At 49.1% G+C, this 13,764-nt stretch overlaps 1 protein-coding gene across 2 annotated transcripts in view; it reads left to right on the plus strand.

The window, feature by feature from the left end:
* The first annotated feature begins 13,156 nt into the window (after positions 1–13,156).
* Positions 13,157–13,764, plus strand: part of SEMA5B (semaphorin 5B) — a 41,921-nt gene continuing 41,313 nt past the window's right edge. The window contains exon 1 of one of the 2 annotated variants that reach the window (XM_068545500.1): positions 13,157–13,337. In XM_068545500.1, coding sequence (XP_068401601.1) covers positions 13,184–13,337 — 154 coding nt within the window. In that variant the 5' untranslated portion in view covers positions 13,157–13,183. The remainder of the gene's footprint in view (positions 13,338–13,764) is intronic. The other variant, XM_068545499.1, reaches the window with a different exon arrangement.

Consider the following 13,764-nt stretch of genomic DNA (forward strand, 5'->3'; position numbering starts at 1 on the left):
CTGTGATCACAAGGGTCCTTAAAAGTAGAGGAGCTTTCCGAGCTGTGATAGAGGGCCATGTAACTACCAAAGAAGGGTTAGAGAGAGGCAGTTTTGCTGGCTCTGAAGATGGAATGTGGGTGGCCTCTAGAAGCTGGAAAAAGCAAGGAAATGGATCCTGCCCTAGAGCCTCCAGAAAGGAATGCAGCTCTGCCTACACCGTGATTTCAGTCCAGTGAGACCCGTGGCAGACTTCTAACCTACAGACTGGAAGAGAATAAATGTGTGTTCTTTGAAGCCACCAGGTCCATGGTAATTGGTTACAGCAGCAACAGGAAACGAAGACAGCGGCCAGCACACAGTTCGCCTGGACGTCAGGCCTCACACCTAACCTGTCTCTTTTGCCTTGTTCACTGGATATCCAGGGACTCACCCAAAATTGCCCCCTGTGGTTTCAGCTAGTCCTGGGTCTGCATCTAACTCCTGTTGCCCACACCTCTGCCTGGGCTGCGTGATGCCCCAGCCAGGTAGCCAAGGTGCGATGGACAGTAGGGGGCTCACTTCACTCACTGATCAGTAGCAAGCACGCCCTGGGGGGGAGTGAGGGTCTGGCAGTGGGCTCCACACTGCGGGGAGAGTGGGAGAAGACCCGATCCTCTGGGGTGGGGCTGGGAGGTCAGCCGCACACCCCCTGGGATCTCCTGGTCCTCCTCAATCCCGTGGATTTTAGGAGCTCTTCTTTAAAAAATTGTGGTAGCATACACACAACATAAAACTTACCATCTTAACCATTTCTGTGTACAGTTCAGTAGTATTATGAACATTTGCATTGTTGTGCAACCATCACCATCACCCATCTGCAGAACTCTTTTCATCCTGCAAACTGAAACTCTGTACCCAGTAAATAGCAGCTCTCCATTCTCCTCTCTCCCCAGACCCTGGCAACCACCATTCTACTTTCTGTCTCTGTGAATCTGACTACCCTTCATATGAGTAGAATCATACAATATTTGTCCTTTTGTGTCTGGCTTATTTCATTCACCATAATGTCTTCAAGGTTTGTCATGTTGTAGCGTGTATAAAAGTTTCTTCCTTTATAAGGCTGAATAATATTCCATTGTATGTTTATACCACATTTTGTTTATTCATTCATCTTTTGATAGACACTTGGGTTGCTTCCCCTTTTGGCTATTGAGAATAATGCTGTTATGAACATGGGTGTACAAATATCTTTTCGAGTCCCTGCTTTTGATTTTTGGGGGTATATACAGGCATAGCTTGGAGATGTTGTGGGTTCAGTTCCAGATCACAGGAATAAAGTGAATATCGCAATAAAGCAAGTCACACGAATTTTTTGGTTTCCCAGTGGGTGTGAGAGTTATGTTTATACTATACTGTAGTCTATTGTGTGCAACAGCATTATGTCTAAAAAACTGTACATACCTTAATTTAAAATACTTTATTGCTAAAAAATGCCAAAACAGGAAGTTCCCTGGTGATCCAGTGGTTAGGACTCAACACTTTCACTGCTGGGGCCCGGGTTCAATCCCTGGTGGGAAACTAACAGCCCCACAAGCCGCACAACCGGAAAAAAAAAAAAAAAAAAGCCAAAACAATGACAATAGTAACATCAAAGGGCACTGATCACAGATCACCATAACAAATATAATAATAATGCAAAAGTTTGAAATATTGCAAGAATTACCAAAATGTGACAGAGAGCAGAGGAAATGAAGTGAGCAAACGCTGTTGGAAAATGGCACCGATAGATTCATTCAAGGTGGGGTTGCCACAAACCTTCAATTTGTTAAAACAAACAAACAAACAAGCAAAAACAAAACAGTATCTGCTAGGCACAATAAAGCAAAGCGCAATACAATGCGGTATGCCTGTACCCAGAAGTGAAATTGCTGGATCACATGGTAATTCTATTTATATTTTTTTGAGGCACTGCCATACTGTTTTCCATAGCAGCTGCACCGTTTTACAGTCCCACCAACCTATTTTAACCATTTTAAAGTCAGTGGGATTAGGAACATTCACACTGTGGGTAACCATCAGCACCATGCCTTTCTGTAGGGGTTCTTTGGGTTATAGAACTGCCTCTCCAGGTGTTGAGAACCATGCTCTGGTGAGTGAATAGAAATGGACCCTCCCCACAAAGGTTTCTTTTGAGCAAGTGGATCTGTCATTGAAACCCCAAGGAAGCGCACGCCTTTAGCTGGATTCGTGGGCTGTTTTTGAGCTGTAGGCATGTTTTCAAATGCAGTTTTCATTTTATACAGCAACTGAATATCTGATAGCAAAATATTTCCATGGAGAGAGCTTGCCCACGGGGAGGAGAAAAAGGAGGCTGCTCTAATGAATAGATAAGCTTGATTTGTGTTTGGCAACATCCTTAGCATTTAATTCCAGCAATTAAAGTAGGCAAGTCTCCTTTGTTTCCTTCTCCTTGCCAAAACAATTAAATATTACAGAATGTTTGGAAAACAGAAAAAATTCCTACTCATGGACATACCACCTGAGGGTGAGCACCGCCATCACCATTCACAGTATTTGTCCGACAAGGTATGAACCAAATATGCTGCTCACCTTATTTCATTTAAGCTGCGCTGCAACCGTGAGGCAGGGTCCTGGTCCCAATCCATGGCGTGTCCCTGAACGCCAGGTTCTCTCCTCCTGTGTCTGGTCCGCCCGCCTCCACCCACATGCCGTCCCCTACAGAGTTGCCCTCACGAGGTTCACACTTGCTTGTTGTGCAAAGTGATGTAAATATTCCATTTCTATTCTTGTTTTCAGTCCTGACCTCGTGTTGACATACTCTGTTCATAGGAGCAAGTCCAGACTGATGATAAATGCAGAATGGCTGTGGACTGCACTTTTAAGATTTCCCCATCTGCAAATGTTTGCTGGAGCATCCTGAGCTCCGGCAAGAAGCCCTCCAGGCCTGGACTCTGCTCACAGGGCTTTGTCCAATAATGCCATTTTCCTGTGTGGTGCTGAGACTGTGCAAGGGGCAGGCTCTGGAGCTCGGCTGCCTGGGTTTGGGTCTGACTTCTACCTGTTTGGCCTTATGTGAGTTACTTAGCTGGTCTGTGCCTCAGTTTCCCCATCCATGAAATGGGAATGAGAATAGTACCTGCTCCATAGGATTATTGTGTGGATTACATGGCATAATATAAAGAGCATAGAGCACTGCCTGATACATAATAACATGGTCTTTGTTGTTATTATTTAGTCTTGGTTTTCCCACCAGCTCCCTGCCCAATCTCAAGCTTCACTTTCCTCATCTATAAAATACAGGGTTGAACCAAATGATCTTTAAGAGCCCTTCCTATTAAACTTTCTGTGATCACACTTTTCCTTTTATCTTCCCCATAGGTTTACTTGCAGTTAGGGGGATGCGGGTGGGACTGCAGGAAGCATGCCAAACACTGATGGGACAAATGCATGACTTGGAGTTTGCTAGGAATAGACAGAGGAGAGGAGATGCCAGCCTAGCCCGGCCCAGCCCGGAGAGCAGAGTGCAAAGACAGGGAATGAACTTGCCCCTGGGAAAGGGGGTAGGGGTGGGGGTGGCATCCCATACCCTCACCCTCAGGTTACAGAGCTGAAAAGTGCTGGGAAGTCTTTCGAGCCTCTGCCCCTCACCCACCTGGTCCCAGCCTTCTCTGGGGCCCCCATCGACCAGATGGTCTAAATGGGAAGAATAGAGAGAAATCCGTATCCAATCTGCTCTATTCAGAGCAATGGGAAGGAATCTGCATCTCAATTTTATCTTTGTGCTGAGCTTGGCTAAGCTTTGCCCCCCCAAGTGGTGAGTGATGGGTGGGTGGGAAGATGGCATTCCTGGTCCTGGGCAGGAGCAGGGGGAGGGGGAGGGAGGAGCGCCCCCTCTCCACACCTTCCCCTCCCCACCAGACCGCAGGCAGATTGCATTCTTTCCTGCTCTTGGTTCCCCCTATTTCCTCTTCTTTTCTTTTCCTTCTCTTTTTCTCCTTTCCCAGGCAGGCAGCCAAGTGGAGACTTTGAATCGAAGCAAGGAGGGAGGGGCCCGGGAAGGAGGACCAGCTGAGCCCCCTTCCCTGAGGGTCCCCAAGGGCTCGAGGGCTGAGCTGAGGTGGGGACAGAAAGGAGCATCTCACTCTCTCCCACCCACCCTGGCCCCTGGCTGTCCAGTCTAGGCTGGAGCCCAGGGCTGCCAAGCGACTGTCAGTGCCCTGGGTGTGGGGCTCTGGACCCTGCCCTGACCGTCCAACCTCTGGAATGTCTTTCTCCAGAGCCGCTCAGGACCTGGAAAAACTGGCCTCCACAGCCAAACTCACAGGAGACTGATTTGCGGCAGGAAGTCGGCTTAATCGCAGGAAAGCACTCTCCCTGGTCTGGAAGCCGACTCAGGAAACCAAATGAAACTCCAAAGGCTGCTTAGAGAGTGTACGCAGCCAGGCAGCCAGGGCTCGGCAGGTGCCAGGAGGGCTGGGACCAGTCCTCCTCGTGGGAGGGCGGTGTGTGGAGTGGCCCAGAAGTGGGCTTCTGCAGCACACAGCCCGGGGTTCAAATCCCCACTCTGCTATCAACTGGTGCTGGGAGCTTGGGCACGCTGCTCAGTTTTGCTCACCTCTGTTTCCTCTCATCAGCTGAGAATGGTGGTCTCTTGGCAGCTCTCAGCTTTCTTGCCGAACTGCTGTGAGATCTTGCAGGGAAAGAGTTTAGCACAGTGCCTGGCACAATCTCAACAGGCAGCAGCCACGTTTATTCGAGGTCATTGGTTGTCTTTTCCTTTCTCATTATCCCTTTTTTTTAATCAGTCAAATGAAAAGAGATCCCTGGCTGCTCTGGAGACAACCCCCTTGCAGCAGTAATTTGAGGGGTCTCCACTGCTGCCTTGGTTCAGCTCTGTGACCCTTGCCCCTCCTACCTGGTCCTCCAGGCCCTCCCGGCTTCTATGCAGGGCCACCCACTGCAGTTGGGCTGTTGTGTTCTCCACTGGGTGCCAGTGGGGGCTGAGATCCAGCTGCGCTCTGAGTGCACCTAATTCCACTCCTCAGGGTTGTCCTGCAGACAGGTGGCCTGCTCTAACCCGTCCCACCCGCCGCCCGCTGCCACCTAACTTTCCAAAGCACAGGTCCAGCCACGTCCTTCCCCTGCCCCAAACCATCAACATGTCCTCCTTTTCAGCAGAAGAAAACCTCTTGATGCTTCAGGTTCGTGCTAAAGTCTCCATGATTTGACCTTGGTCTTCCTTTCCAGACTCATCTCCTGCTGCCCATTTCTCCAGCCTCGTTAGTTTATGCGAGGATGGACAAGGGCCAAGTCTCTGCCTGTGCCCTTGCCATTCCGACAGTCTGGAATGCGCTTTGCCCTGAAGGCTGGGCGAGCTCCTCTTCCTTCCTCAAGGCCCTATTTGAGTTCTACCTTCTACATGAGGATCTAGACCTCCATCCCACTGGCATCCTCTCACTTCCCTTTCCCAGGGCACCTTGGAATCTGCTTCCTGCTCATCCTCTCCTCATGCTTCAATCTCTTGTGGGACCATAACCTGCAGGAGAACTGGGACACCCCTTCGTTCATCCTTATACTGAATGGAATGACGGATGACCTGATGGTCCTCAGTGCGGCCTTTCAGTGTCTCCTGCCAGAGGCCAGTGTGGGCAGTGGGCTCTGGCAAGCAGGGAGGGCCCGGTTGTGCAGGGAACGTGCTGGGAGGCCAGCGTGGGCTCTGTGGGGCTCGGCTCACACACACACACACACACACACACACACACACACACACACACACACACACACACACACACACACACTCTCTCTCCACCCCTGTCTCCCTCATCTTTTGCCCCAGAGAGCCAGACAGGAGCAAAGGTCCCTCTAGGACTGTGGGCCTTCCAACAGCCCCAGACCTGGCCCTCTGTGCTTCTTTCTCTCTCCTTCACTCTCTGTCAGCAATTTCATCCCCTCCCACGGTTGCAGCTAATCCTCCTCCCACTATCTGAGCTGGGAAAATGAGCCCTGGACAAGTCCCATAGAAGGCGAGGAGTCTCAAGGGGCGGTCCGCGTGGGTGTGCATTCTCTCTCTCTCTCACACACACACACACACATTCACATGGCTTCAGGCACCATTACGGTGACCCCATATTGAGGACCACGGGGAATTGGGGCAGCAGCGGGAGAGAAGGCAACAGAAGCTCTGGCCAAGGCTTTGGGAAAATGCTTTCCTTGTCACTGAGGGTTTCCCAAAATAGCAAGTCAGCTCGTGCTGCTCTCCCTCCCCCTCTCCTAGAGCACCCCGCCCCGGTGCCAGAGACAAGCGCTTGGAGACAGGGCGAAGCACAGGCTTTTAGTGACCCCTTACCATCCAGACCCCAGGCCCAGGTCACTGTCTCTGCCTAGTGACTTCTCGTGCCATGGGAGACTGTCTCCGCTCCTCTAGTGAACCATAAGCTCCTTGAAGGTAGGGGCCAAACTTTTGTCCTGTGACGTTCCACCTCCCTCGCATCCTTTATCTATATAGGAACCTGCACATAGTAGGTATTCAGCAAATGCTCAGTAAAGTATTGTATTAACAAATGCCATGGGTGAACCTGGGAAGACATTTAGGTGACTAGTTGAATGTTTTATGTACGTGAAACTTTCATACAAATGGATTTCATAAAAGACCTACTCTGTGCTAGACTTAGTTCTGGGAGCATGACAAGCATTCTATCCAAGGCAAGGACATATTAGCCGTATTTTACAGGTGACAAAACTAAGATTTGCACTCAGGTCTGGCAGCCTCCCAAGCTCCAGACTTTATGTGGTACTCTACAAGCCTCAAGAAGGTGGGATGACCTCTGCTATGCACTGCCAGTGGAGAAATTCTGTGATTATTTTCATGTCAGACTAGACAAACATATTAGAAATAGAAATTTCTGTTTGTCTTAGGCGTGATGGTTGTAGGTATGAGAAACCAAACTGTGTGGAATAGGAATCGTGCTTGGCTAATGATATCTGAGGCCTGAAAAAAAGGGCTTAAATTAGGAGTGAATTATTCAATAATAATAATAATAATAGCCAACCCTTATACAGCGTCTGCTTTGTGGCAGGTGCTGATCTAAGCCTATTAGACAGAATAACTCATTCAGTGTTTGCAGCAACTCTGTGAGGGAAGTATTATTATTCTCCCTATTTTACAAACAAGGAACAGACACAGAAACGTGATGGTCAAACATGAGAAAGACGCCTGGCGGTAGGCAGAGCAGAGCTGATTCTGTCATCAACAGCCCAGGTTCCACCTGTCTTTCTGCACCACGATCCTTATCATGTGGCTAGAGGTCACCTAAAGATGCAAGGCTGTCCTATCTGCAGGCCAGGCGGGAAAGGAGCCTTCTCAGATATGTCCCCGCAGGCCCCAAGCGACTTCCTTGCGCGTCTCACTGGCCACTGGTCTGAAGGCCAGGACAGGCCCTGAGCAGGGCAAGCTGCCCCCACTTCACCCCCAGTGATGCACGGGCACCTTTAGGAAGAAGGAGGGCAAGAATGGACACCCAAGAGGCAATAGTGTGTAGGCGACTCCTGGTCTGGCACAACTCCAACAGGCTTAGGCAAAAACAGGGACTTTGATTACAAGGATCTGGGAGCGGGTGGCTCACGGAAGTAGAACGTAGTCAGACCTCAGGAAAGGGCTAGAACTGGGAACTGGAAGGCTGGCAGCGTCCCAGGGAGACTGCTCTCTCCTGCCACTGGTCTCTGACTTCTGCTCCTCTCCTCAGCCCACAGGACAGGTGGAAGACAGCGCCCCCATGGGGCCATTAGTGTTCCAGGTTCCTCTAAAAAGACTGACTTGACCCTGGGGTTGGGGGTGGGAAGCATACACCCAAATGACCAGGGAGAGCATCTGATTGGTCTGTTTTGACCACATGACTTCCCTGGGTGCAGGCAGCTATGGTGGGGGGGGGGATAAGGTGTGTAAGGCTGCTGAGGGTCCACCCCTTTAACGTGTGGATGGGGGGGAGATCATTTCCAAAGATGGGGAATTCTTGGGAGCTGGGAAGTCAGGCCCCACCCCAAGTATCTAGAAAGGGTTCAAGAAGTCAGACCCTGTAACCCTCTCAGTGATGTGCAGGTTAACTGCCTCCTTTTTTCACTATGGCAGCCCCTGCTCTGCTGGCATCTGCAGGCCCTGGTTCCCGGAGCCCTGGCCATCTGCACCCCATGCTCCGGCCCCATCCCTTGCCACCCTGTTCCTTCTGTCCCTCCTCTGTACCCCTCTTAGGGTCTCCTGGCTTCCTTGCCAAGGGCAGAGGAGGTCCTTGAAGGTGGTGGTCAAAGAGGCTGGGCACGGCCCCTGTGGCATTGCTGAAGTCAGCACCTCGGCCACCCCGCATCCTCAGGATCAGAACCCTCCCCAGAACAAAGACTCTTCCTGTCTGCTCCCTAATCAGAGTCTGCCTGTCTCTGGGTGACTCTGGTCTGCGTGCCGCTTGCATGTCCATCGACTGCTCGACTGCTCGGGCTCTCTCTCCCTCTTTTCTCCTCCCTCGCCTGAGCAGAGGAGATCGGAATCCAGGCTCTGCCCTCACTCCTTCCCGCCCTCATTCCTGTGCCGTGTACCCTTCCCTTCTCCTCAAGCAGCAGATGTGCTGTGCTGGGGCCAGGTGGACAGAGTGATATTAATCTAGCAATTATTGATTCAGGAGGGACTTGGAGGGCATATTTACATGGAAACCATAATGTGAGCAGAACTTCTGCTGCGGAAATTAGGTATTTTTAGGCCTGGGGTCTGGGGGAGAGGAAGGGGCCTAGGATGTGCTCCTAATTCAGGCTGGGGGGACTCAGAATCTGGCCACACAGAGGGCCAGGCCTGGGGACTCTGGGGGTGGCAGGGAGGCCTGGGAAAGAAGCATAGCGCAGGGGGAGGGTTGGGAATAATGGGGGGAGGGCAGTTGCCTTACCACCTTCGATGTCCTGAGAGGCCAAAGGAAGAAACACCCCAGCTAAGGTCTAAAAAGAGTATACTTGCATATGCATTGAACATTGACAATTAGGGGTTAATATCAGTCAGGGTCCCCACAGGAAACAGATGGCACATGCAAATTGGGAAATGTGAGGGCAGTTTAATAAAGGAACTGTTGACAGTGGTGTGGGAAGGGTTTGGGGAACCATATGGGAAGGCTCACTGTGCAATACCCTGGGGCCGATAACCAGGGGCAGTACACCCCCAGGCCTGAAGGGAGGACGTGGGGAGCGATTGTGGAAACCTGGAGGCCGAGAAGCTGCAGGAACGAGCTCTGACCTTCTGTGGAGGGATGCAGCGGCCCACTCTGCTGCCTCCTTCCTCCCTCCCTCCCTCCCCCTCCCCATCTTCTGCCAGTGCCCCCCATTGACCAGAGGGAAGGAGGCCCCCATGCAGTCCAGACACAGAACAGGGAGGGGGAGGGAGAGTGGAGGGAAGAATAGAAGGCATCCATCGCAAGGGCGCAAGGGAGTTTCCCCAGTCCTCCCCGCTCCTCTTCCTTCAGGGCACCAGAATAGCTCTAATTGATGTTCACTCTCTGCCGGGCACTGTTCTAGGCCTTTAAAAGGTAGGGAGGGAGACGCAAGAGGGAGGGGATATGGGGATACATGTATACATATAGCTGATTCATTTTGTAATACAGCAGAAACTAACACACCATTGTAAAGCAATTATACTCCAATAAAGATGTTTAAAAAAAAAAAAAAAAAGGTAGTACACTCCAATATCCATGGAGGATTGGTTCCAGAAACAGCGCCCCCATACCAAAACCCTCAGATGCTCAACTACCTTATATAAAATGGTGTAGTATTTGCATATAACCCATGCACATCCTCCCATATACTTTAAATCATCTCTAGATTACATATAATACCTAACGCAATGCAAATGCTGTGTAAATAGTTGTAAATGCTATGTAAATAGTTGCTGGGAGCATGGCAAGTTCAAGTTTTGCTTTTTGGAACTTTCTGGAATTTTTTTTCCCCAAATATTTTCGATCCATGGTTGGTTAGAGGCAGAACCCGCAGATACAGCCACCTGTAACTCCCTTAACTTTTACAGCTGCTGAGGGAGTTGATATTGTTATGCTCACTCCCAATTCGGGGAAACTAAGGCAGGGAGAGGTTAAGTATTTTTTCCTAGAGTCACACAACTGGTGAGGAGAAGGCTGGGATTTGAACTCAGGTTGACTGACTCCAGAGGGTTGGCCTTGCCTGTTGATTCCTCACTCCCCCAAGGCCAGCAATCAGCGTCAAGGAAAGGAGATGATGGGCACCCAGGACAGGACAGCAGTGCCAAGCCCTCTGCAGCAGGAAGGACCCAGCTTAGCGCTGAGGAATAAGTTCCAGTGAGCAAGAGTGTGAAACATCGCTCCAGGGAGTAAGTTTGAGCCAAACCTCCCTCCCAGAGGGTCTCTGCTCAGAGAGATGGCCAGGCTCTACTGGGGAGGGACAGAGAATTGAGCCTAGGAATGAAGGAATGAAAGAGGTGCTCTGGGGACTAATGACCCGTGGGGTGCAGGATGGGGTAGGGTAAGTAAGGGTGCCTGGACGGTGTGGTCACTGGGGTACTTCTGGAAGCCTTGCAGCAATGCAGTGATAGGTTTTAATACCATTTCACACACAGGTGAGGGGACTTAAGAAGAAAATCATCCTGCTGTAGCTTTCCAGCCCTGGAGTAAGTAGTGGCAGTAGGGAGGGAAGAGAGAGGAGGCGTTAGGAGCAAAAAAGAGCACGAAGGAAACCCAGGGGCCTCTAGGGCTTGGAGAGGCTCATCACAATCACCTTTGGGACCACTTACCTGCTGGCCCCAGGACTCTGCCCCCAGTGGAAGTGATTCTGATTTGCTCCTATCCCAAAGGGGAATCCCTGATCTAGTTCAACCTTTCCCTTCACAAATAATGAAAGTGACATCAAAGAGGTCACTCAGTGGGTTAAGGACATGTGAGGGATGTGGGATCAACAGGGCTTGGTGACACATTGGATGGGCCAGGGAAGGAAAGAGGGGGGAACTGATTCAGAGGAACCATTGGGCAGCTCCATATTAGAAGTTTCAGGGAACCAACACTAATTTTTAAAAGGTTTTTAAAATTTTTATTGAATAGGTATTGTTAGACAAATTTAATATTCAAAAATGAAAACAATATAAAAAGGTATATATTGAGAAAACTGGATCCCCATTTTGCTACTTTTAAGTAACCTTTTTTTAAAGAATTAGTTTTGGTTTATTTTTCCACTGTATCGTAATGCTAATACAGCAAATATAAATATATATTCTTATTTCTACCCTCTTTTTTAAAAAAAATTTATTTATTATTTATTTATTTTTATTTTTGGCAGCGTTGGGTCTTCGTTGCTGCGCACGGGCTTTTCTCTAGTTGCGGCGAGCGGGGGCTTCTCTTATTGCGGAGCACAGGCTCTAGGCACGTGGGCTCAGCAGTTGTGGCTCACGGGCTCTAGAGCGCAGGCTCAGTAGCTGTGGCGCACGGGCTTAGTTGCTCCGCGGCGTGTGGGATCTTCCCGGACCAGGGCTCGAACCCGTGTCCCCTGCATTGGCAGGCGGATTCTTAACCACTGCGCCACCAGGGAAGTCCTCTACCCTCTTGTTTTACACAGAAGGTGCTATTACACTGTTTTGCACCTTTCTTTTTTCGCTTAATATACCTGGAGATTCCTCCATAGCAAAATCTGGAGCAAACCCCCATTCTTTTCTGGAGCTGCATCGTATTTCCTTCCAAAGACACACCGTGGCGTGCTTAAGCAGTCTCCAGTTGCTGGATATTTGGTTGTTTCCTGTCTTTTGTTATTTCAAAAAATACCACAAGCAATAATCTTGTGCATAAGTCACCTTGCCTGTGTGCAGGTGCCCTTATAGTCTATTTTTGTTTCTTAACTAACTGTGGTGAAGGAGCGGGTGTTACCTTTCAATTTACAGTCTGTCGCGGATGGATACTTATGTAAAATTCAATAAAAGCGAATTCCTTGAGGAGTGAATTGAAAAAAAGAATCTAGGCAAAATATAAGTCCACATATTTTGTTATTACATCCAATAGACATACAAATTGCTCTGTCAAATTACTATACAGGTTTTAAAAACCACTCTCCAAATTCATTTATCTTATCTCAGACTGGTCACAGCTTGTGGATCGGGCTACCGCTTTACTCCCAGGAATTAGGTCAAAGGGTAAATGCCTCTGTTGTTTTGCCAGATGTTGCCAAATCCCTCCCCACCGGGTTGTACAATTTTGCCCACCCACCAGCAGTATGTGAGAGCGCCCCTTTTTCCACTGCCTCACCAAGAGCTGTCATCTCACTTGGATATGTGCTAAACTGACAGCTGAACAGCGATATCTCAGTCCAAGTTTTCATTTGTGTTGCTCTTATTATGCGTGAGAATAGCGTCATTCATATTTTTAAGTCCTGTTTGTATTTATATTCTTTGCCATTTTTCTACTGGATTGTTCGTCTTTCTCCTCTTAATTCTCAGGAATTCTTTGTGTATTAGGAATATTAGCCCCTTGTCTCTGACATGAACTGCATTATCTTTTTCCCTTTCTTGTCATTTGCCTTTTGATTTTGCTTGATGTTTGTTTTGGGGAGAGAGGGAGCATGCAGCAGTTTGTGGTTTTTATGTAGTTGAATTTGTCAATCTTTTCTTTAATAGCTTCTGGATTTGGAGTCATGGTTCCCCACTCCAAGGTTATAAAGAATTCTGCCCACATTTTCTTCTAGCATTTTTCTGGTTTTATCCTTAACATTTAAATCTTTCATGCAGTGGAATTTTTCCTAGTTGGTGTGAGTTATGGATCTAAATTTATCTTCTTACAAATGACTACCCACTTGTCCTAACTCCATTTATTAAAATCCCTAAGATACCACCTTTATCATTAAAATAAATTTTAAACCATTTGGGATCATAATAGAAAAAGCTCTATAATTTGTCAGTTTTGTCCAGAATACCATTACAAGAGAAATTAGCTTTCAAGATATGATCTATAACTTTACATTATTAGAGCAGAGCAAACTCTTAAGTATTGTAAAAAAATTAAATTTATTTAAACAAACAAAAAAACAGATCCCGTGGGGCTACCGACAGGCACGGAGGAGATCAGGAGAGGTGGGCCCTGCCGAGGGAGCGTGTGGTGAGAGTGAGTGTTTGCATTGCAGGTCTCCCCCCAGCCCGCCTCCAGGAGCTGGGAGCACAGAGGGGCCCACCATGGTGTTCCCGGGACCCCTGGCTATCACCCTGCTGCCGCCCAGCCTCACACTGCTGGTGGTGCACCTCGCCAGCTCCCAGGATGTCGCCAGTGAACCCAGCAGTGAGCAGCAGCTGTGCTCCCTGAGGGAACACCCCATCGTGGCCTTTGCAGGTGAGAGCCACTTCCCTCTCGGTCCTTTTTTGCAATGACTGTGTCCTGAAGGACTTAGGTGGAACCTCCGCAGGGTCTCTTTGGCTGTTGGAAGTCATTTCCTGTAGGGTACGGGAGACTCTTCCTCTGGGGATAGATGTAAGAAGGATGGGCAGCCATGGGCTGGAGGGATCTGATTTTAGTCTCCAGACAATTTGTTCAGGCCCTTCTTCCATTTTTCCCTGGGGAAGGAGGTGGTCTTTCTCTGGAATTCCTTTGCTGGAGAATGAGGTTATGGATGCCCGGGGTGCTGTAGCCAAGGGTTGGTTGGTCATCTTGTGCTTCCAGCTCTTCTGGAAGCACAAGCTCTATTTCTTGGCTACCCTGGGAAAGAATGAAGCTGACTCACTCATTAGGAAGTGCCTGGAGATCTCTGGAAAGGTTCCCT

The sequence above is a fragment of the Eschrichtius robustus genome, chromosome 6 (genome assembly GCF_028021215.1).
Source record: "Eschrichtius robustus isolate mEscRob2 chromosome 6, mEscRob2.pri, whole genome shotgun sequence".
Taxonomy (NCBI): Eukaryota; Metazoa; Chordata; class Mammalia; order Artiodactyla; family Eschrichtiidae; genus Eschrichtius; species Eschrichtius robustus.